Source organism: Typopeltis vanoorti, chromosome 3 (genome assembly GCF_054136105.1).
Source record: "Typopeltis vanoorti isolate ZY-2024b chromosome 3, IOZ_Tvanoo_1.0, whole genome shotgun sequence".
Taxonomy (NCBI): domain Eukaryota; kingdom Metazoa; phylum Arthropoda; class Arachnida; order Uropygi; family Thelyphonidae; genus Typopeltis; species Typopeltis vanoorti.
The window spans coordinates 119,244,440-119,268,538 of NC_143551.1; the positions used below are offsets into that span (position 1 = coordinate 119,244,440).

Below are 24,099 nucleotides of genomic sequence, written 5' to 3' on the forward strand. Positions count from 1 at the left end.
TCCAGAGTACTCAGTATTTGGAATGCACTCTCATCTTGCACCTCTAAATCCTGAACCTGCCCTATTCCTTTAGTATTAAAACTTCTTCCAGGATGAAATACTCCAATAAAGTGCTCATTGAAAAACTCCACTATGTCTTCTGCATCAGTCACTGTATTCACATTTTTATCCCGCAATGTCTTTCTTCCACAATCGTTTCTCCGCCTATTGGCCACATAGCTAAAAAATTACCTAGGATTTTCTTTGGATCTTAGTGCCAATCTCTTCTCATATTCCAGTTTTGCCTTCCTCACCATTCTGGTTACTTTCCTGGCCTGTGTGTTATATTCTTCATGTAGCTGTCCTCCACCACTCTCTTTATATATCTTCCATAATCTCTTTTTCAACTGCAGTTCCTGTTTGATATCGTTTGTCATCCACTTTACACCAAATTCTATCCGCTTCTTCACCCGTGGAATACAGCTTACTATTGCTGCTAATAAATATTCTTTCACAATTTCCCAAGCACTAATCATATCCTGGCCTTCCAATTCTGCCCTCCATGAAATGAAACTGCCCCTAGTTGATACCTAAGACTATTATAATCACCCGCCTTATAATTCCACATACGTTCCCTTTTCTTTGATACACCTGCATGTCTGTTCATCTTCCAAGTCAAAACCACATGGTCACTCTCTCCAACTGGTGAGAGAGATGTCATCTCACTTATTATCAGCTCTTCTGATGCTATGAACAAATCCCAAACCCTTGAAATCCCTTGTTCCATCTATTACATGCTGCCAAAGACATTTGTCCCTCAAGAATTCCAGAAATTCTATCCTCTTCATACTACTTGCATTTTCCTCTTCCCAGCTGATACTGCTGTAGTTAAAATCTCCCACAACAATAATTCTTCTTGCACTTGCCAAGCTCAACTGCCTAAACATCTCCTGGTCCCCACCCTGTGTACTCCCTGGTAGCAACACCCGACTAAATATCCTGTCTTGGCCACTTTACCTCACACCATATGCTTTCAAAACCACCTGTGTCACCACCTTCGAAAGCCTTCACTCTTAGAGGACATAAGTCATCACTTATCATAAGCAGTACTCCACCACCACATTTTCCTTTCCTATCCTGCTGAAAAATGCTGTACCCTGCCACTTCAATACCGGTTATTATATCACCCTCCGTCAACCATGTCTCAGAGATCCCAATAATCTTTGGCCAGGTTGATGCTATCAGCGCCACCAGTTCATCTCCTTTATTTTGGATATTCCTGGCATTAGTGTAGAGCATAAAAATGTCATTGCTTCTATATCTATCATTGTCCCCCCCCCCCCGGACTCAATGTTACATGATGTTGTCCCCCTTCCCCCAAGCACCCATTCCCACAAGAGGCCACCCCTGCTACCATCCACCCTGGGAATTCTAGTTTCCCTGCATTGACACACTGACTCATTCAGAAAACAGCAATCTTTCCAGATTCCTTCGTCATTCAAATGCAAGCAGTCTCTAGCATACAGTTCCCTTCTGTCCTCAAACCCCCTCTAAGCATCCACATATTCCAATCCTCTCTTCTCACACATTCTGGCTATTATGTGATTCAGTATTGCTGCTCTTCTGCTCAGCTCGTCACTATCATACCTGGGCAACACACACACACAATCTTCCCTCTCTGTGTTTTCTTTTGCACAACTTTAAGCAAGAATCTCAGATCTCTCGCCACCCGATTTACACTGCCTCTCAAGTCATTCGTGCCCACCATCACAATCATTTCATCCATCCTTTCAACCCTCTTAATTGCCATAGCCACATTTTCTATCATCCCTCCAGGCATACACACCTCTGGTATCCTATCTTGCACACCAGAGATCATCGAGTTCTCATACATCACACCTCTAACCACTCTGTTCCTTAATGTCTCGCCAGCATCCCTCACTCTCTCTCCTCTAACCCATTCTCTCTGTGTTCCTCTACTTACCTGCTGTCCTTGTATCACTCTGTTCCTGTTTCCAGCACTCCCTCGCATTCTTCTCATTTCCTCTCTCTGACTGTTTCCATTCTTCCCTCCTCTATCATTCCCATAATGCTCTCTCTCTCACTCCCTCTCCTCTACTGCTCCTATTCTCTCCTCTTCTAGCATTCCCATATCTCTCTCTCATTCTTTTTCTCCTACTGTTTCTATTCTCTCTTCTAGCATTCCCATACCTCTCTCTCTTACTGTTTCCATTCTCTTTTATTTATAATTTTTTTGCAAAATTAATTCAGCACATGGGACAATGTCAGTAGAATATAAAATCAGCAGTTAAAGGGTTAATTACTATGAAAAAACTAATAGTCTTTCATTAGAAAGAAAAATATAGCTCTCAAAGGAGAGAAGGGAAGAAAGTGAGGATAACTGTTTTATGTTATGATTTTTAAATAAAACTGCAATGATTCTTCCAGCAAAGAGAAGGCTATAGTGTTCAAATTGAGAATTTCAGATCCAGAAGTTTTATTTCTGACTATGAAAATAAAACTTCTCTCTAATGGATTGATGGGCATCCAGCCATAATCAAATAACTCTATGATATGCAATGTTTTAAGAAAAAAAGTGCAATATTATGTGAAAAAAATAATATATTTTGAATGCATTTAGAATGAGGCTGAAAATTTGCTTGCCACTTGTCTCTATTTACTCACCTGGCGATCGGACGAGTAGATTTCTAGAGCCCTGGTCCCACATATTTATAGCTATCCACTTCTTTTCCTTCATTATTATTGCCTGAATATAACAATTATCCAATTTTGCATTTCTAAATTTGTTCATATTGCTCTTCAGATATCATTAAATAAGTTGTTTTTGTGTTTATTGTTGTATACTATAGCTGTCAATTTTTTGTTTCCTGACAACTTCTGAATATAATCATTTTATTTAAATTTGTGTTATTTCAAAATATTTTACCCGTTTTTGTTGTCATTGTCTCAGTAATATCAGATGACATCTCACATGACATGGCATTTCTATAATTATTCTACTGGTTCTTGTTTTTTCTTTCATTTTTCTTATGTTTGTGATGCTTGTCTTCATTTTGTTGAGTTTGAAGTTGTTTGAATAGCTGAATTTTCACTGTTTGCTCTGGTTTTAGAAACAGGAGGTTCTTGTTTAATAGTGACGATGTTTCAGCTGACTTGGTATTAGATTGTATCCATCATCATATCAAATATCTTTTGCAAAATGGAGAGCTTGGTGGACTTATCCTATGTATGCCAATCAAACTTTCTAATTTTCCCCCATCCTTATAGTATTTGCAAGAAGTGTTGGGTAATGGACATATGCCAATGTGGGAATTTTAGGTTGTCTTAGAGTCCTTCTAGTATCATTGATAAATTGAACTGCATGAGGAGAGATGGATCAAGTTATAAACCAAAAGGACATATTTTTCTGAATGTTTGCTAGATAATTTTATGAAGTGATAAAACTGTCATTTCGGAAAACGTTTGGGTCATTTGTGTAACTGCTTATGTAATATGTAATCTTGAATTTTGCAAATAAAATCTTGGGAATTTTTAATGTAAGAAGATGCATGTATCCTTTCACTTCTTTTAAAGTTTTGACAAAATGTTTTAATCAACTGAAGGTCATCAACATAAGGGTGGTAACAGACTGGAAGTGTCTAATTATAGACCAGTCTGTGTGTCATCAGTAGTTGTTAAGATCTTGCAGAAAGTAGTGAGGGACCATATACAGCACTGGGAAGATGAGGGTAATGTTATCTGTGAGAGTCAACATGGATTTGTGAAAGGGCGCTCTTGTTTTAGCAATATGCTAGCCTTTTATAATAAAGTTACAAGAACATTAGATGAGGGAAAGGCATATACTGCAATTTTCTTAGACTTAGCAAAGGCATTTGACAGGGTGCCACATGATAAGCTGATATTTAAGTTGCAACACATGGGTCTGGATGTCAGATTGGTCAACTGGATTCAGGATTGGCTCTGATAGGTATCAGAGAGAGTTGTGTATGGTGGAGCAGTTTCAAGGAGACAGAAGGTAACAAGTGGGGTCCCACAGGGCTCAGTACTAGGACCTATATTGTTTAACCTTTATATCAATGACATTGCCAGTGGATTGCAAGGGGATATTCAGTTGTTTGCGGATGATGCGAAGCTGGGAAGGATTATTAGTAATAGTGCAGATGTGGTAGCCCTGCAAGAGGATTTGAATAAGCTAGATAGATGGGCAAATGAATGGGGGTGTCAGTTTAATGCAGCAAAATGTAAGGTCTTGAGGTTTGGGAAACATCGATGGGATGCTGCATACTCTATGGGAGGAGTTATACTGGAGGAAGTTGGGGAGACAAGAGATCTGGGGTTGATGATTGATAGAAACCTGAAGTTTAGGGGACATATTGCAAAGGTGGTGAAGGTAACACAGAGGATTGCTGCAATTATGAGAAGGACACTGACCTGCAGAGATAAGAGGGTTATCATTCCGTTGTATAAGTCTCTGATCAGACCACACTTGGATTATTGTTCTCAGATTTGGTCCCCAGGATTTGAAGGGATAAATTAACTGTGGAAAAGATACAAAGACGGATGACAAAGATGGTCTCAAGACTGTACAAGGATAGTTATGAGAATCGGCTGAGGGAATGTGGACTGCTGAGTTTGGCAGATAGAAGAAGGAGAGGTGATATGATTGAGACTTTTAAACTGTTGAGAGGTGGTTACAGGGTTGACACTGGGGAGTTCTTTCACTTGGTTGAACAGCGGGAAGGAGTGATGACAAGAGACCATCCCTGGAAGTTACGAAAGGAAACTGTGAGCAAGAGGGTGAGGAGTTGTTTCTTTACATGGAGGGTGGTTGAGCCGTGGAATGCATTGCCTGATAGAGTGGTGAGGACGAGAACGGTAAATGAGTTTAAGGAGTGGTATGATAGACTTTGTGTTTCTTTGGGGGGAACCTCCCCTCGATGAGTCTTGACAGACTTTATGTTCTTAGGAAGGACCTCCCACGATGAGTCTTTTGACTCCATGGAGGCCTGAATAATAATAATAATAACATTTGTTCTAGTATTGGTCCACATATTTCATCTATTGTTCATATTATCATCCTTGATAATACGAACAATTAATGAAATACCAGATTCCAAAGATAGCTTTACAGTTATGTTATTCATCCATTAAAATATGTTTAATTCATTAAACATTTATTATAATGGTTAATTATGCAGAGCATGGCATTGTTTTCATTAGAAATATGTAAGATATTGATTGAAAACATTTAGTGTATTCTTTATATATTGTAACAAGAGTATATTTTTATTTCTGCTTTGATTTTAACTCTCTCCTCTCTGTCTTTCTGTCTCTCTCTCTCTCTCTCTCTCTCTTGAAGAGAAAAATTTTGATGTGCTTGTTTATGTGCATATAATTTTTCATTATGTAGTTGAAATTGATGCTGCTGAGCCCTATAAAGTTGCAAATCAAGGTGAGGATGTAATTCTTGAAATGCAGCAAATAAAAGATATGAACTTGCCTGTTGAATGGATTCACAATGGTGGTACAGAAATGACATCATGGAAAGGACAGCTAAAAGTTAAATTAGAAAATGTTCAAGTTTCTGATTCAGGAATATATGAATGTTATTACCAGGGTAGAAGAAATGAAAGTTCTCATGGAATTATGAGACTTATTGTTAGAGGTTGGTGTTTGTGTACATTTTTTATTATATTCATAATTACATTCATTATGATTTTGTTATTATTGCTTTTATTATTATTATTCCTATTATTATTCTTTATTTGTGTTTGTTTATCCATAGAGTGGAATGTCCTGTGAATGAACATTCCAGAGTTCTGATATTATCTTGGTCACATGCTAGTCACCTTCTCTGCCACTGCCTCATGCTAAAACTCTGTTAATTAACGTATATGTCAGCATATAAGACGACTCTCAAATACTACAGAAAACCCCTAGAAATCATGGGTCATCTTATATGGCGAGTATAAAAAGGGAAGCTTAATTTCTTGGATGAACAGTTAGGTAGTTACAAGACATCATTATATAAGAAAATAGGCAGTGTTTATAAACAAATCAGAGTAATTTTTTGTTACATAAATTTATTTAAAATATTACAATAAGTGTAAGTCTTAAAAACGAATAATTATTATTAATCTCAATTTTCACGTTAATTTTCTTCATCATCTGTTGAAAATAGTTCTTCAGATTTATTGTTTAGATGATCATCATAAAGATCCCAGTTCGAATCCAATGAATTGATTTCATTTTCATCGTCATCATTGTCCCATAAAAGATCATCTTCTGTACCATCCATTAGAGATACCACACATTTTAAATGATTTTATTACAGTCTCTACTTTTACTTTATTCCATGCTTTGATCACAAATTTGCACAACATATCAAGTGATGCAGCATATCCCATACTAATAACCTGCGTTTCTTCATTATACCACCTGATTGCGTGTTTCACACATTATTTATCCATAATTTTCATGGAGAGATTGAGAGCAGTTGATGATGGGGAAGAGAGACTGACTGTAAGTGAGCAAGAGGTGTATAGGGAGTTGAGTAAACTAGATGTTAATAAGGCTTTGGGACTTGATAATATATCACCACGTATACTGAAGGAATGTGCCAGGGAGTTGACACCTGCCTTGACATATTTTTTTAATACGAGTCTTGCACTCAGTCAAGTTCCTAAGGAGTGGAAGGAGGGCAAGATTGTGCCACTTCATAAAGAAGTCAGGTATTGTGGTTAAGTTGTTGGAGAAGCTTGTGAGAACTAGGATCCAGAATTGGGTTGACTACAATTGTATTATCTTTGATGGATAGCATGGATTTGCTAAAGGGAGATCGTGTTTTAGTAATCTACTTACTTATTATAATAAAGTGACTGCTTCCTCGGACACAGGAGAAGGATACACAGTAATATACTTAGATTTTGCAAAGGCTTTTGATAGAGTACCTCATGATAAATTGATAATCAAACTAGAGCAGATGGGGTTGGATATTAGATTAGTGCATTGGATTGGAGACTGGCTATCTGATAGGTATCAACAAGTTGTGTATGGGGGAGCAATATCAATGAAAGGGAAAGTCACTAGTGGAGCGCCTCAGGGGTCTGTTTTAGGGCCATTACTGTTTAACTTGTATATTAATGATATAGGTGAAGATTTGGATGGAGATATTCAGTTGTTTGCAGATAATGCAAAGTTGGGGTGAGCCATGAAGAGTAGTGAAGATGTAGCGGCCTTACAAGAAGACTTGAATAAATTGAGTGATTGGGCACGGAAATGGGGATGTGAGTTCAATGTTGCAAAATGTAAGGTTTTAAAATTTGGAAAACAAAGATGGGATGCAGAATTTATGCTTGGTGAGGATATATTGTTGGAGATGGAGGAAATAAGAGATCTTGGGGTGATAGTGGATAAGGATCTAAAATTTAAGGGACACATAGCCAAAATTGTGAAGACAACACAAAAGCTTCTGGGAATGATGCTGAGGACACTGAAGTGTAGAAGTAGGGAGATTCTTGTTCTGTTGTATAAGGCTTTGATTAGGCCACACATGGACTATTGTGCCCAGATTTGGTCACCTGGTTTTCAGAAGGATGAAGAGATGTTGGAAAGGGTCCAAAGGCGATTGACTAAGGTAGTTTCTGACCTCTGGAATGTTGAGTATGAGGAAAGATTGAGAAGATGTGATTTGCAGAGTCTGGTGGACAGGAGGAAGAGGGGAGATATGATAGAGACCAAAAAGTTGGTAAGGGGTTGTTATAGGATCAATGTTGGAGTAGTTCTACAGAAAATAGTGGGAGATCAGGGAGAACCAGAGGTCATCCCTGGAAACTGTATAAAGAGGGTATGAATAGGGGAGTGAGAGGCAGGTTTTTTCGTGCAGAGTTGTAAATGATTGGAATGCCTTGCCTGAGAGTGTGGTGTCTGCAAGGAGTTTGAGTGTGTTTAAGACACGGTATGATGAGCTGTGTGTGTGTGATAAAGGGACCTGACAGATGAGTCTTTGACTCCATGAGGTCTTGGGGGTAATAATAATAATAATTTCACACCATTTTCGTCCATCCATCCTTTTTCCTGAAAATGTACAAATAGGAAGGTTTAGTTTTATGTTTGAAGATGATCATTGGTTTTAACTTGTTTCCATCAGCCAAACATGACAACACAACATAAACCTTGTTTTTTCATTACCTGTACTTCGAACTAGCACATTCTTACTACCTTTAGACTCCACTGTTTTATTGCTTATCATATCAAAACTCATAGGAGTTTCATCCATATTTCCAATTTTGACAATAGAAATGTATATTCTTGTCTCAACTGAATAATAAATTTATGGAAACTGGTAAGTTTCTGGTCAAGATCTGCTGCTAGTTTTTGAGCAGTTTTCGTTTTTTGTCGTATTACTAGATTTTGTCTGTTCATAAAACGATTACACCATCCTGAAGTAGCTTGAAATTCTATACTTTCATCTGGATTCAATTCTTGACCATTTTAGTGCATATGCTCTAATCATATTTCTTGTAACAAGATAACCATTGTGCCTTTGTTGGAATACCCATTCTGCAACGTGATTTTCTAGTTGTGGCCATCGGGTGATCCCCGTTCTCATCGCACATTTTTTCTTTGGCAATTTTTTAAAATTATCTTCTTTCTTCCTCCATTCTCTTACCATCTTCTTGGTTATGTCAAAATTTCTTGCAGCAGCACAGTTATTAGTTTATTTTGCCATTTCAATTACCCTTATTTTAAATCGAGCTTCATACTTTCTTCGTTTTGTTTCTGGTTCCATGATTTTAAATGATAACAATATTAATAATCCTAAAATTAAAAAAAAAATGCAGAATTAATAAATAATTAAAATTGGGGCTAATCACTTTTAATTAGGGTAATTCGCATAAATACTAAATCTATACTATGCAAAAAAATAACTGGTATGCATAAATATAAAAATAATGGATATACAACAACAATACCTCTCTCTATGTTCACTGGTCATCTACAGATGCCGTATGGTCACTCTGATGCTTGGTGATGTTCCACACCAGGCCTCGCCATGTAGTCCTGTTGTTTGCTTTTCTGGCAGCCTCAACTCTATGAAGATCAGTCACTCCACACACACATGCCATCCATCCATCTCATTGATGGTCTACCCCTGCCTCTTTTCCCAGGAACTTTACCTTCTATTACTGTTCTGAGAAGTCCTCCTTCCATCCTTTCTGTGTGTCCAAAATATTTTAACTTTCTTCTGTCAATATCCTTAAGGAGCCTTAAAGTTCTACTAATCTTTTCTAACACCCATTCATTTGTACGACTTTCAGTATATGATATCCTCAACAGCCTTCTGTAACACCACATCTCAAAAGCATATATCCGTTTCTTATCTGACTTCTTTAGGTTCCAAGTCTCGTCTCGCATCCATAAGTAAGTCGCTGTTGGAAAAACAACTGCATCTAAAATCCTAAACTTTGTTCCCATGGAGATAGATCCATCCTTCCAGATTTTAGACAGGTCTCTGACTGTTGTTTTATCCATTCCTAACCTTTTTCTGACATCTTCTGAACAGCAATTCTTCACATTAATAATGGATCCCAGATACTCAAACTTGCTGACTTCCTCAATTCTTTCTCCATTAAGATACATTTGTTTCTCAAGAGCTTCTCTGTTTGTTTTTCCTTTGAGAACCATGATCTTTGTCTTGCTAGAATTGAGTTGAAGTCCTCTGTTATTACTGATCTTGTTAACTTTGTCAAGTATTAGTCCTAGTTCTTCCATGTCATTACAAAGGAGTACTGTATCATCAGCGTACCTCAGATTACTGATCAATCTACCTCCTGTCATAATTCCTGTCCTGAGCTCATCCAATGCTTCACGCATGATGTCCTCTGCATATTTACTAAACAAGTGAGGAGAAAGTAAACATCCTTGTCTAACTCCTTTTCCAACTTGAAGCCAGTCAGTCAATCCAACACCTGTTCTTACTGTGGCTTCTTGCTCCTTATACAAGTTGGCTGTCAACCTGATAGTGTGTTGAGGAAAAGCCATTCTTTTCATTACTTCCCACAGTTTTACATGCTCAACACAGTCAAAAGCTTTAGAGTAGTCTAAGAAACACATTACCAGAGGGAGTCTGAATTCTTTATATTTTTCTATGATCTGTCTCTAAGGCAAAGGATCTGATCTCTGGTGCCCCTACCTTTCCTAAAACCTGCTTGTTCCTGGGGCATCTCTGCTTCAACTTTGGCCTCAGTCCTATTTAGCATGATCTTTAATAAAATTTTGCTTGCATGAGATATCAAACTAAATAGAGATATAAATGAGATATAAACAAGAATACCTAACATTGCATTAATACAAGGAAGAAGAAATTGGAGGGTCGTCTTATACAACTGACATAAGCTTAAAACCTAAAAATGGCCTAAAATTTAGGCCTCATCTTATACGCCGACATATACAGTAAGCCATATTGTGATCATATTAGACATTACAAAGGTACAATTATTATTATTATTATTATTATTATTATTATTCAGGCCTCCAAGGAGTCAAAAGGCTCATCGAGGGAGGTCCTTCCTAAGACATAAAGTCTGTCAAGAAAAGTTAACAATAGTCTTTGCCTATCTAATTGTTATATGGAAGCTTTTGAGCAACATGCTCTAGATTTCCATAGTTTAAATCCTACTGTTTGGCCTTAGATACATTGACAATGTTTTCATTATCTGGCCACACAGCCACCAAATTTTTAACACTTCACTCAGCCACATGAACAAACACATAAAATTTTGTTTTGAAATTGAAAACCAAAACTTTCTTTCTTTGCTGGATACACTGTACTTCATGTACAGTGTATCCAGCAAAGGAAGAAAACTCATGAAGTCTGTACTTCATGAAGTACAGACTTCATGAATGTACAGAAGTCTGTACACACTCATTAAGACTGTACTTCACTGTCTATCATAAGTCCTCACACATACTAGACTCTTACTTGACTTTCTGCTCTTACCACATAAAAACTTGGAAGCATTAACTCTCTCAGAAACAGAGGAATAACAATTTGTTCTTCGGTAAGAATTATAAATTATTAGCAATACATTTATAAACAATGGTTATAGCAAAAATACAATCAAAATTCTTTTTAAAACTACACCTCAAAATGGATATAATATAGATCACAGTAAAATCATACCCATTCCATATGTTAAGATAAAATATCAGATAAAATAAACAAAATGCTACACCTTTACAACTCTAATGTTACTTTTAAATCACCTACAAAATTGAAAAATGTATTCAATAGCACAAAGAATTCCTTTAGCTCATTGTCCAGTATGCCGAATCCACTTGTAAAGAAAACAGTTTGATTTGAGGAGGTTCTGGGATGAGTAAGGAGAAAAGAAATGGCTTGAGAAAGGTATGGAGAAATGATATCTAATAAGTGGTATATCAATGAAACTTGAATAAATTTAGTTTGATCCTTTATCCAAGTGTAAGAAAACCAAGTTTGCGCCTGAAGTATGTTCAGGACTGAGGCAACTCATGGTAAAGGTGGACTAAGCTCTCATCACTTGTCTTAATATCTCCCATAATGCAAAGCTCATCTCCTTACGGGTTGTGGGTTTGAATCTCACTGTGGGCATGGATGGTTGTGATTGTCTATGAAAATACTAGTGGTAGCGAGTGGTAGATGGCATTGGTGTAGATGATGATGGCAGGTGCAATTCATTGTAGTGGGTGGATTGACTGGTGGAGACAGAGTTGTAAAGTAGGTGATCTCCCTTGATGAGGCTTTGGACTCCTGGAGGTGTCACATAATAATAATAATAAATGGACCCATGTACACACCACTAGTGACTTTCCTCTTCCAAGATACTGCTCAACCATACACAACTTGCTGATACCTATCTGATAGCCAGTCACTTATCCAATTCACTTATCCAATCCCATCTGCTTCAGCTTAGTAACCAACTTGTGGTGGCAGTCTATCAAAAGCCTTTGCAGAATCCAAGTATATCACTCTGTATGCACTCCCTTGTCCAATTATAGTACATAAGCAAGTTGGTAAAACGCGATCACACTTTAACAAATCCATGCTGACTAGCACAAAAAATGCCTATTGTTGTCAATTCACTTTTGTATCGTATCTCTTACCAATCTCTCCAATACCTCAACTACAATCCCAGATAGCATTAGCCTCACCACCTTTGTGAAGCAGAACAATTTTACCTTCTGTCCACTCCTTTGGAATTATGGACAGAAGGTAAAATTTGTCATCAAGTCCTATTGCCTTATTGACATCTAGCTTACTTAACTCCTCATGTACCCCTTGCTTGCTCACCATTAAGTCTTCTCTCATTTCATTCTCTACACTTGAGCTTCTGATTTCAAACTGAAGATGAAACACTCTGAGTAGCTGCTCACTGAATACCTCATCTATGTCCTCTGAAACAGATACCAATCTCCCACTTTCATCCATTACATCATCTTACCATAATCCTTCTTCTTTCTACGTGCCACATATCAAAAAAATTCCCAATGATTTTTCCTGGCCTGATTGGTTAATTTCTGCTCATACTGCACTTTTGCTGTCCTTACTAACTAAATCACTCTTCTGGCCTCTTCATACTTGTTGTGCAACTGATTATTTCTATTATTTATTATGTGCTTCTCGTAGAAAGGCTTATACATTGATTATACATGATTATTAATTAACTTTAGGAAGTCACAATGTACACTAGAATATAAATTAAATTAAACTTTAATATATATTTCCAATATTTCGGCAACATCACGTTGCCATCCTCAAAGGAACTTAAAATAAAGACACGTGCATACAGGCACTACACACAGTAAATGAGGATAAAGCGAGGAAGCTATTGTTTCTCCTAAAAGTCCTGATGGTGCTGGTTATATAGGTATTCTTGGCCGTTGGGCTGAAGGTCTCCTGATGTACATCTCCCAAATTTGGGGCAGTCTCATGCAACCAAAAATGTTCTCAAAAAAAACATGTTCTCAGCCCTAAGAAACATGCCAGGCAAGTTCAAATTTGAAAGACTTTTCATGGAATGAGCCTCAGCCCTAAGAAACATGCCAAGCAAGTTCAAATTTGAAAGACTTTTCATGGAATCAGCTTCAGCACTAAGAAACATGCCAAACCTCAACAAATTTGGTTGCATGAGACTGCCCCATATTTTGGAGACATACATCAGGAGACCTTCAGCCAAATGGCCAAGAATACCTATATAGCTTGCTAGGGGGCACCATCAGGATTTTTAGGAGAAACAATAGCTTCCTCGCTTCATCCTCATTTACTGTGTGTAGTGCCTGCGTGCACGTGTCTTTATTTTAAGTTCCTTTGAAGAGGGCAATGTGACGTTGCCGAAATATTGGAAATATACCATATTTTCCGGTGTATAAGACGCACCCAAGAAATTTAATACAATTTTCTGGAAAAAACCTAAACTTTAAAGTATGATTTAAAAAAAAAAAATGGATAAAATAATAGGTAATTTTTAATAGTAAACTGACCTTTCAGAAACCTGCAAAACCCATGTCACTGTCATCTGACTCTTCTCTATCATCATTAATTTCTTATAATATAGAAATAATTTTGTCTCCATATTCTTTTGGCATTTTTTGACTGATTTTTGTTTTTGTATGCATACAAAGTCCACTGCGTTTCATGAAACGGTAACACCATGATGCACCACCTTTAAAATCTTCAATGTTACACTCACAGGCTACTTTGACTGCATGTGTACGAATCATTTTTTTGTTGAAATGGCAATGCCATTTTGCTGATTTTCTTGCACCCATTTCAAAACTTCGGTCTCTAGTTCTGGCCACTTCACAATTTTTCCACGTTCCGCGCGCTTTTCTTCATGCAAATTGTACAAAATCTCCTTCTGACCACACCAAGTTCTAATCATTTTTTCTGTAGGCAGAGGTCCAAAATGTCTTTCAGCTTCCCATTCTCATGTTCTGCATATTTTACAACCAGCAATTTGTAACTTGAAGTATATGAATGTCACCTGATTTTTTCCATCACTAAAATCTACGGGGAAATATTAAACTGAATACAAAATATCTCAACACGTCAACTCAATACTGATAAACATCGTAACTGATTTCTCAGATAAGATATTATGAAACTTGAATAGGAGCTCCCTGTTCTTAGGCAGTGATGCGCTAGAAGTCACATGAAGGTCACGTATCAATTTGATTGCACCATTAACCGCCTACAAAGATCTTGGAACATAAAAGGGAGTGCGTATCACTTTGAAAAGAGGAAACAATCTTTACCTTCATTATATAAGATGCACCCCATTTTTAAGATGAATTTTTAAGGTAAAAAAAGTGCGTCTTATACACCGGAAAATACGGTATATTAAAGTTTAATTTAATTTATATTCTAGTGTACGTTGTGTATTCCTTAAGTTAATTAATAATTATTATGTGCTGCTTCCAATGTACTTTCTTCTTCCAGATTCGATGCTTAATCCTCTCATTCATTCAGTTTACATCTACCTTATTCAGCCTTTTAACCTTTGGAATACATTCATCCATTGATGCTGTTAAGTGTAGCATTGAGTAGAAAGGAAATAAATGCTGCTTGGGAACCCATGCAGCTTTTATTTCCTTTCTATTCAACTCCTCATTCCATGCTCCAAGCTGTCTTCTGGCCCTGTCATAATCATGTGCCTTGTACTCTGCATATATCCTTTCCTCACAGAAGTCTTCATATGGCTAGCCACAATCTAGATGATCACTTCATGATCACTCTTACCAACTGGAGTAAAATGTGAGCCTCTGCTCACGATTACATTTTCTGATGAAATGATCAGATCTAAAACTCTTGATCATTGCATGCCCTCCTTTATATACTGTCTAAGATAGTTGTCTCTTGTGAACTCGAGAAATTAATTTTTGTTATTCCCAAATGATATCTCTTCATTCTAGTCTATACTGCCATAATTAAAATCACCCATTGTAATCACTTTTCTCTTGTTCATTAACTGAAGTTGCTCATACATTTCTTTGTTATCATCATCATCATTCACATCCCTGGCCTACAGCAACATCCAACAAAATATCTCTTCTTGTCAACTGCCATCTCACACCATGCCACCTCAAAACCATTACCACTATTTCCACTATTTCCTTATTGCATTTCTACCTTATATGGACATAATTCCTCTGCTGTCATCAGCAGCACTCCCCCTCTTCCTTCTTGTCCTTTCTTTCCCTGTGAAAAAATCATACCCTTTCATTTCTGTTCCTGTCAGGATATCGTCCTCATTCAACCATGTTTCACTTATTTTAACAATTTTTGGGTGAATAAACTCAATCAGTGAAACAATTTCATCTACCTTATTTCTGATACTCCTGGCATTTGTAAATAAACACAGCACCTTTAAGTCTATAATCAGCTAAGCCCCTTGTTGGTTGTCATTTCCCCACCATACCTGTCCAGTCACTTTTGATTTCCTTATCACTAGTTACCCCATATATCCACTTAGTATCAACTACCCCACTCACATCCCGATCCTTTCTATTCCCATGCTGATTCCCCCATACATACATTCACTACTACTTCCAACATCTACTCTCCTTATGCTGTTTGTCTCTCTGTCCACCTAGGCGCCTTCATTTTTCTGTTCCTCTTTAATTCCCATTCTTTCTTCATTTCTCACACTACTGCTACTATTTTCATTGCAGAGCATTTCAGTTCTCTTGCATTCCACTCTCCTGATATTTCACGTCACTTCTGATCTCTTGCTTGCATCATACACTGCACTTTCATCTAGCAACAGTTTCTCCAGGTCACTTACTCCAGAGCCATTCAAATGCAATCCGTCACTTCTGTATAATTCCATTCATCTCTTAAATACATGCTACACATCCACAAACTTCATTTCCTTATCCTCACACAACTCTGCTGGTATGTCATTCATGATTTTTGCTCTCACGATATTTTTTTTCAAACTCTCTTGAGATTTTTTAGTTATTGAAAAATTATTTATAGAGTAGACCTCCATTTATTAATAGCAACAAAAATAAAAGTAAAAAAAAAAAGTTACAGTAATCAGCAAAAAAGTGCCTAATATCCCCTAAAGACCTTTTGCAGCTCGGGGGGGGCGGGGGGGGGCGGATACATGTACCATACTTTGGGAAACTCTGCTCAAGGGTTTTGTTTTGCTGCTTTAGTTAATTTCCTTTTATATGCCAATTTCTCTTTCTCTTTATACTCATCACCTTCCTAGCCACACTCATAGAGGAACTACAAGTGTCTAAACTATATATATACAGGGTGTTCGGGATAAATTTGACATATTTATAATTAATTATATTTTTCCGTAAGTTACATGTATTAACACACACTTCTCTTCATTTAAAAGTTTGGACCCTTCTTCATTCATATACAAGATGTCAGAAAGGATGGATAGCTGGAACCCACCTGAATCATGGAAGAGAATAACTTGTATCATGATGATTCGTGCCCGCCATCAAAATAAGGATATTACGACTGCTGCCCAATGCTCCCTGAATACAGTAAAAACAATCAGGCATGAACTAGAGACTTGCAATGGTGACTACGAGGATGTAGCAAGAAGAAAGATCCCTAGCAGACGATCTGATGATTGCGTTCGTACAGCAGAATTCCTCGCAAATCTGCAGGAACAGGTGTTGAAGAACCCTGGCATTGGAATTCGGGCTTTGTTCGTGGAGTTGCTAACTGTAGTCAAGCCCTGGATAACAAGGGTAGCCAATGGTAGGCCGTATGTATGGCAGCAGGATTCGGCCCCTTGCCACACCTCTGGGAAAAGTCAAAAATGGTTGTCTGAAAATTTCTACGACTTCACCAGTCCAAATGTTTGGCCTCCAAACTCCCCAGACCTTAACCCCATGGATTATTTTGTATGGGGCACAGTTGAAAAAGACACCAATCGCACTTCCAGTAATACAAAAGCCCAGTTAATGGATAAAATTAAAACAGTTTTTGCGGCCCTTCCCAGGGAGACTGTAGCATCAGCTTGTTCGAGGTTCCGAAGCAGAATTGAAGCTGTGATCGATGCTAATGGTGGTTATTTTGAGTAAATCTTGTTGATAGTATTGTAATTAACTCTGCCTGTAATGTTTTTTTGTCAATTCATTAAATTTAATAGATACAAAGAAGATTTTCTTTTTCCTTACGAAACTGTCAAATTTATCCCGAACACCCTGTATATATATATATATATATATAGTAGGTGAATAGAACAGAGCTGTGCTTCTACAGAGTTGATTCTTGAGCTTCTAACTGTAATTCTAATGCTGCCAGTTCATAAGACAAAAAAACTGAAATCATGAAAGTAAAACATATTGCAAGAGTTGTAAAGACCACAGTGCATATTGCAGTAGTGATGATGATGATGATGATAATGATTTCGAGGAGAATATTGAGAAATGAAGTTGAGGAAGTTATTGTTCAGTTGTATAAGGCCTTGATAAGCCTATACCTGGGTTGTTCTGCATGGATTTGGGATAATGATTTTTGGGATAATGGAGAAATTGTAGAAAGGGCATGGTATGACAGGCATACCATGGGAAGTTAAATTGAAGAATTTATCTACAGAGCATGTAGATCATTTTTATATGTAATAATAATAATTGAAATATGTAGAAAAATTCTGTAAATATTTTATAGAAATAAATTATCTGGGTAGGTTGTCCAGCTAACCGATATGGTCCACTCTGTAATGAAGAATGTCCATCATGTTATAATGGAGGAATATGCCATGACATCTGGGGTGTTTGTGTCTGTCCTGCTGGATTTACTGGGAGTAATTGTCAGATTCGTAAGTAAATACAATTTTCATTGCATGATTGCACAAAAGATATTGTTTCATATTTAAATACAGGGTGTCCAGACTAGAGGTAACCAAAAATACACACTTATATCTCAGCATCTATAAGGTTTATTAAAATATTTTTGTTATTATACAGAGTAACTCACCAAGTTTTTATGAAGGTTAGTAAAGTTTAATGTGGGCATCTTTTGTAGCTCAACAGATGTCAGAATGATACTTAAGCTCTTACCAAGTGTTTTCTGGTATCCGAGGCATTATTAGAGCAACTTATCATTACTGCTGCAATGATAAGTTGTTTCAAATCATCCAAATCTCAGACATATCCCTGGTACACACAGTCTTTAATAAAGCCTGATGCAAAAAAGTCCAATGGCGTTATATCTGGAGATCTAGGCTCCCAGGAAGTTGACCCTGCTGCCTAGATCTCAACTAATAAGCAATAGCCATTCTATGCTGTTTTTGTGCATGCGCAATTATACATGCACACTAGTGACCTTGAAAGTGTGACAAATAAGCCAATCTTGGAGAGATTTCCTATTGGCTGAGCTTTAGTTTGAGAAAATATAATGAGTGGTTCTAGCATTATAAGTCATTATTTTTGGATACATCTAGCCCAGATATCCTGTATAATTCATGATTGGAAAACTGATTATTTTGTTGATTTAAGAGTATATTAGAATAAATTCTTGCTGTAATAGAGACTAGTGTTTCATAATATTTACCATATGCATTTAAAAATTAAAATTCATTATCATCGAATTTCTAATTTTTTTTTTTACTTGAATATAACTTGTCCTTGCGTATATCTTGCACCCCTGATTTTACTTTACGAAAAAAGAAACTAAAAAGTTTCGCATATACCTCCCACATGAAAAAATTTCAAACTTTAAGAAATAGACAGCGAATTGTTATGGCAGTTTCAAATATTTTGGAATTTGGTTGAAGAGAATCAGCAGTTAGCTCAGAAATTGTCGACACTTGCTTTTGCTATTGAGTTGCAGAATCGTTTGTTAATACTGCACCAATCATATGTATGTCTTCGTAGCTGAACTATTTCTATTGGCCTGTTATTGCTGTCTGTTTTGCGCTGTGCTTTCACTTCTCATTAATCATTCATAAAGGATTGTTCATTATGTATCTCAAGTCTCATAAATTACTAGTAATTTTTGCTTGAAATATGGAGAAGTGTTCAAGTTACAGTGCTGGTTTTAAACTTAAAAGACCATATGATTCCAAAATGATAAAAGGATAAGCAAAAATGAAACTTTTAATTTTATTACAGAAGCATTATCGCTAAAGATTCAAATATATTGCGTAATGAAGGTGAGTGGCTGATCGCTTAAATAACACCGATAATTAAAATTTAGATGCATTAATTTTATAAATAATGTGAGCAATTATAAATTATAATGAATATTGAGGATTTAATTATAAATGTCAATTTAGTTTTATCTTGAAAAACTTTAGTTTCAGAAAACTCCTGCATATATCTCACACCTCGATTTTTTAACTTTAATTTTGGAAAAAAAGGTGTGAGTTATATTGAAGTAAATACAGTACATCATTCTCACACATGAGAGATTTCAAGACCTATATTATTATTCTGTACATGGGGGGGGGTGCAAGTGATCAACAAGAAAGACGGAACCTGTTGATATGGTTTTTTAACAACTGAAGTTTGCCATTCTTAGGGGAAATTGTGTGTGGAAGACTATTTAGATCAGAGGTAGAAGTTTGAAACTGGACAGTGAATGAATGCTGATCAGCAACTGCATATATGAGAGAAATAATGTCTTGATCAGAAAAGCATGCCTAGTTTTTTGGATGTAGAAAAGGCAATGAATATGATGTACTTATACCAGGAGAGGCTAGTGGAGTAGTCAGTCCAAAATGAGATATCTGGTTTTATGTAAAGGATCTGGCTATTGTCAAAGGTGAGGGAGATGAAATGTGGTCTTTCTTGTAAGGCAAGATTTGTTTTGGTCCCATTGTCCTTACTTATTCCTCTTCACTTCATTGGGAGCATAGGGCCTCTACCATATATCTCCATCTGACTCTGTTTTGTTACCAATTATATATTTGGTTTAATCCTTTATCCAAGTGTAGCAAACAAAGTTTGCGCCTGAAGTGTTTTCAGGACTGGGACAACTCGTGGTAAAAGTGGTATAAGTTCTGATCACTTGTCTTAGTATCCCATAATTCAAAGCACATATCCTTATGGATATGTATAATGCTATGCATTATGGAAAGGGTTACCACCCAGTTTCGACCTTTATTGAGGTGCTGTTTAAGTAAAGACCTCTCTAAAAATTAGGTGGTCCCCCAGACTACTCCCTACGAGTGACCAAAGAACCGTCAAACTCAGCATTGTTCCACTCAGTGAGAGGCTCACCCCGTGACCGAGACGAACTTCTCAGTGTTGGCTCTACCCAGTGGTAGGCTCACCCCACCACCAGACGGAGCCATAATCTCAGTGGTGACCCCACTCAGAGACAGGCAAAAACCTAGCCCAAGCAGAGCCTCTCATACCTTAAGGAAAGGGACCACTTCTGCACAAAGCACATCAGTGGGAGCCAGACCCAGAGGTGGTGATACTAAGGTGGAAGTAATGCAGAAGTCTAGGTAGTGATCCTTTCCATAATGCATAGCATTATACATACCCATAAGGATATGTGCTTTGCATTGGGGATACTAGGCAAGTGATCAGAACTTAACCACCTTTACCATGAGTTGCCCCAGTCCTGAAAATACTTCTGGCGCAAACTTTGTTTGCTTACACTTGGATAAAGGATTAAACTAAATATATAATTGATAGCATAGCCAAGTGAAAAAACTTCCATCAACTATCTCTAATCCAGAGAATTTTAATAATGAGGTGTTGACACCTTTTGTCAACTGGTATATGGTGATATGACTTCTGCATTATTTTCACCTTAGTATCACCACCTCTGGGTCTGGCTCCCACTGATGAGACCTCAATAAATGTCAAAACCAGTGTGGGTAGTGACCCTTTCCATAATGCATAGCATTATACATACCCATTAGGATATGTGCTTTGCATTATGGGATACATTAAGGCAAGTGATCAGAATTTATACCACCTTTACCACAAGTTGCCACAGCCCTGAAAATACTTCAGGTGCAAACTTTATTTGCTTACACTTGGATAAAGGATTAAACCAAATATATAATTAGTAGCATAGCCAAGTGAAAAAACTTCTTCCATCAATTCTGTTTTGTTCTTCTCTCTTCATTTGTGTCCAGATCCTTCCAATTTTTCTGAGGTCTTCTTTTACTCTCTCTGCCAGCATATCTTTGATCTACCTCTCTTCCTCTTTCCTTGTGGATTCCACTCTAATGCTAGGTTGATTTTGTCTTTTTCAGGTTTTCTTAGTACATGTCCTATCCATTTTTATTTTCTCTGATTGATATCATACATTGTTGGTTTATTATTATTCGTGACACCTCCAAGGAGTCTGAAGACTCATTGTGGGAGGACACCTACTGTACTAATCTCCGTCTCCACCGCTACACATTAACTACTGCCCACCACCATAACTAGTATTTTTTTTGTCTGTAAATTGCATGTGTTCTGATGGGCCAATTTGTCTGTATGTATGATGAAAAACCTGAGTTTCTGGGAGAAAAAAACCCTCCTTCCTCTGTATGAGATCGGCTAACTCACCTTCAATTGAAAAAAGTCCATATAAAGATTCCTCGCATCACGACGAGAATCAAACTTGGGTCTTTTTCAATCGAAGGGTGCAACGTACCATTGTTCTACCAATTGCACTACGGAGGTGCTTAAAACTAAGCCAACTTCACCCGGTGTTCCTAGGTTAACCCTCCCAAGCACTGACCAGACCAAATGCTGCTTAACTTCAGTGATCAGATGAGAACTGGTGCATTCAGCCTTGGTTGTTTAGTTTTTGTTATAACAGTTTATTGGATATATTATCTGGCCATTTTATTTGTAGAATTCTTAAATATTTATTTACAAAGGTTTGCAGTTTTTTCCTAATTGCTTTTGTGTGTAGTTCATGTTTCTGATGCATAGAGTAGAACTGATTTGATATTTGTATTAAATAACCTGATTTTGTTTTTTAAGCCTATTTGCTTTGATCTCCACATTTTCCCTAACATGTTAAAATTATCTGTGATCTCTGTATCTTAGACTTTATATCTTCCTCTGCTATTGATCCTAGGTAATTAAAATTCTCTACAATTTCTAAAATTTGACCATCCAGTACTATGTCTCCTTTTTGTTTATTATTTACTTTCATTATTTTTGTTTTCATGTTATTTATTCTTATCCAACAGTCAATGCTTCTTCATTGAGTTTTATTGCTTTTGTCTTCATATGTTGTGTATGTGCCAGTAAATATAAAATGTGCCAGTATATCATCTGCAAAATCCAGGTCATATAGCTGTTTTGTTAAATTCCACTGTATTCCTTTTGTGCTTTTCATGGCATTTCTCATAACCCGGTCTACTACAATAAGAAAAATCACTGGGGAGAGAAAGCAGACCTGTCTAACTCCTGTTTTAATTTCAAACTTTTCTGAAAGTTCTGCATTGTGTACAATTTGTATTTTATATTTTTCATAATTTTTTTTTAACTATGGTGATAATTTTGCCATTAATGTGACATAATTTTCCATGTTGTTTCTCTCTCAATGCTGTCAAAAGCTTTTTTTTAAATTGGCAAAGTTGATATAAAGATTTGACTGCCATTTTATTGACTGTTCTGTTATTATTATTATTATTATTATTTTTATTATTAGTGTTGCTATTTGATCTATACATGACCTGCTGGCTCTAAATCCTTCTTATGTTTCTCTTAGCTTTTACTCTTTCTTTTTTTTTTTTTGTATTCTTTCTAATATTATTATGTTGGTATTTTACTTGTTGCATTTAATAGTGATATTCCTCTCCAATTATTGGAATCAGTCAAATCTTTTTTCTTTTTTCATATTTTGATCAGTAACCAAATATTTCATTCATCTGGCAATTCTTCTTGCATCTATATTTGGTTAAGAAATGGATAGAGTATATTCAGAATTAAATCTATATCTACTTTTAATAGTTCATTTGGTATGCCATCTATATCAGCTGCTTTTCCATTTTTACATTCTTTTAGTGCTTTTTGTATATTTTTAATATTTTTTCTTTTCTTTCTAGTATTTTAATTTCTTTTTCAGATTTTTCTCTTTTCATTATTACCCATCTTTCTATTTTCTTTTTATTATTGTATTTTATTTCCTTGTTGGTCTTTAATAATATCTCTTCTTCTTTCCTTGCCTGTCATTGTTCTCATAATATTATATAATATAAATTAAAAATGCCAAGAAATTATATTCTTGGTTTAATCTTTTACCCAAGTGTAAGCAAACAAAGTTTCATGTGAAGTAACTTCATGACTGGGTACCTTATATATAGAGGTTAATGACTTCACATCACTTGCCTTAGTATTCCATAATGCAAAGCACATATCCTTACGGACATGTATAATATAACACTATGCATTATGGGAAGGGATCACTACACAGACCATTTTCAACCTTTATTGAGGTCTCATCAGTGGGAACCAGACCCAGAAGTGATACCAATAATTGCAGTAATGCAGAAGTCATATTGAATATGATTCAATAGTTGAAGTAATGCAGAAGTCATATTGAATATGATTCAATAGTTGAAGTAATGCAGAAGTCATATTTTGTCATTAGCATCTATATACGAGTTGCCTAGTTGTGAAGTTAATTCACATGCAAACTTTGTTTGCTTACACTTTGATAGAGGATCAAACCAAGAATATAATTTTGTGGTATCTTTAATTTATAGTATAAATAGTGGAAAAAGCTTTCAACAAATATTATATAATGTTTTAGTATCACCTCTATTAGTTTGCAATTTCTGCCTCATTTAGTTGTCAATAGACTAACTTTATGTATTCATTATACTTCTCTTGTAAGCTGAGGTTTTTCTTATCTTGTATTATTTTTTTCTTAATTTATTTTTTTTAGTTAAATTTTGAGTTTTTTTGTGTGAAGAAATCCATTTTTTTCTTTTCTTCTATGCACTCCTAGTATTTTTTCTGTGGCTTCATGGTATATGTTTTTATTACCTGTCGATATTTCTTCAATACTTCTGAATTCTTCATGTTCATTCTGTCTGGCCCGAATAAGAACTTTGTATCTATTTTTAATCTCTACCACATATTTTCTTTTAGTTTCCATATTTTTTAGTTCATTTA

The 24,099-nt window shown here is 36.3% G+C and overlaps 1 protein-coding gene across 1 annotated transcript in view; it reads left to right on the forward strand.

Moving 5' to 3' along the window:
• Positions 1-24,099, forward strand: part of LOC150108517 (receptor-type tyrosine-protein phosphatase mu-like) — a 1,155,664-nt gene that overhangs the window by 140,227 nt on the left and 991,338 nt on the right. The window contains exons 4-5 of the mRNA XM_090415942.1: positions 5,411-5,665; positions 17,703-17,834. Of these exons, the coding sequence (XP_090272068.1) occupies positions 5,411-5,665; positions 17,703-17,834 (387 nt within the window). The remainder of the gene's footprint in view (positions 1-5,410; positions 5,666-17,702; positions 17,835-24,099) is intronic.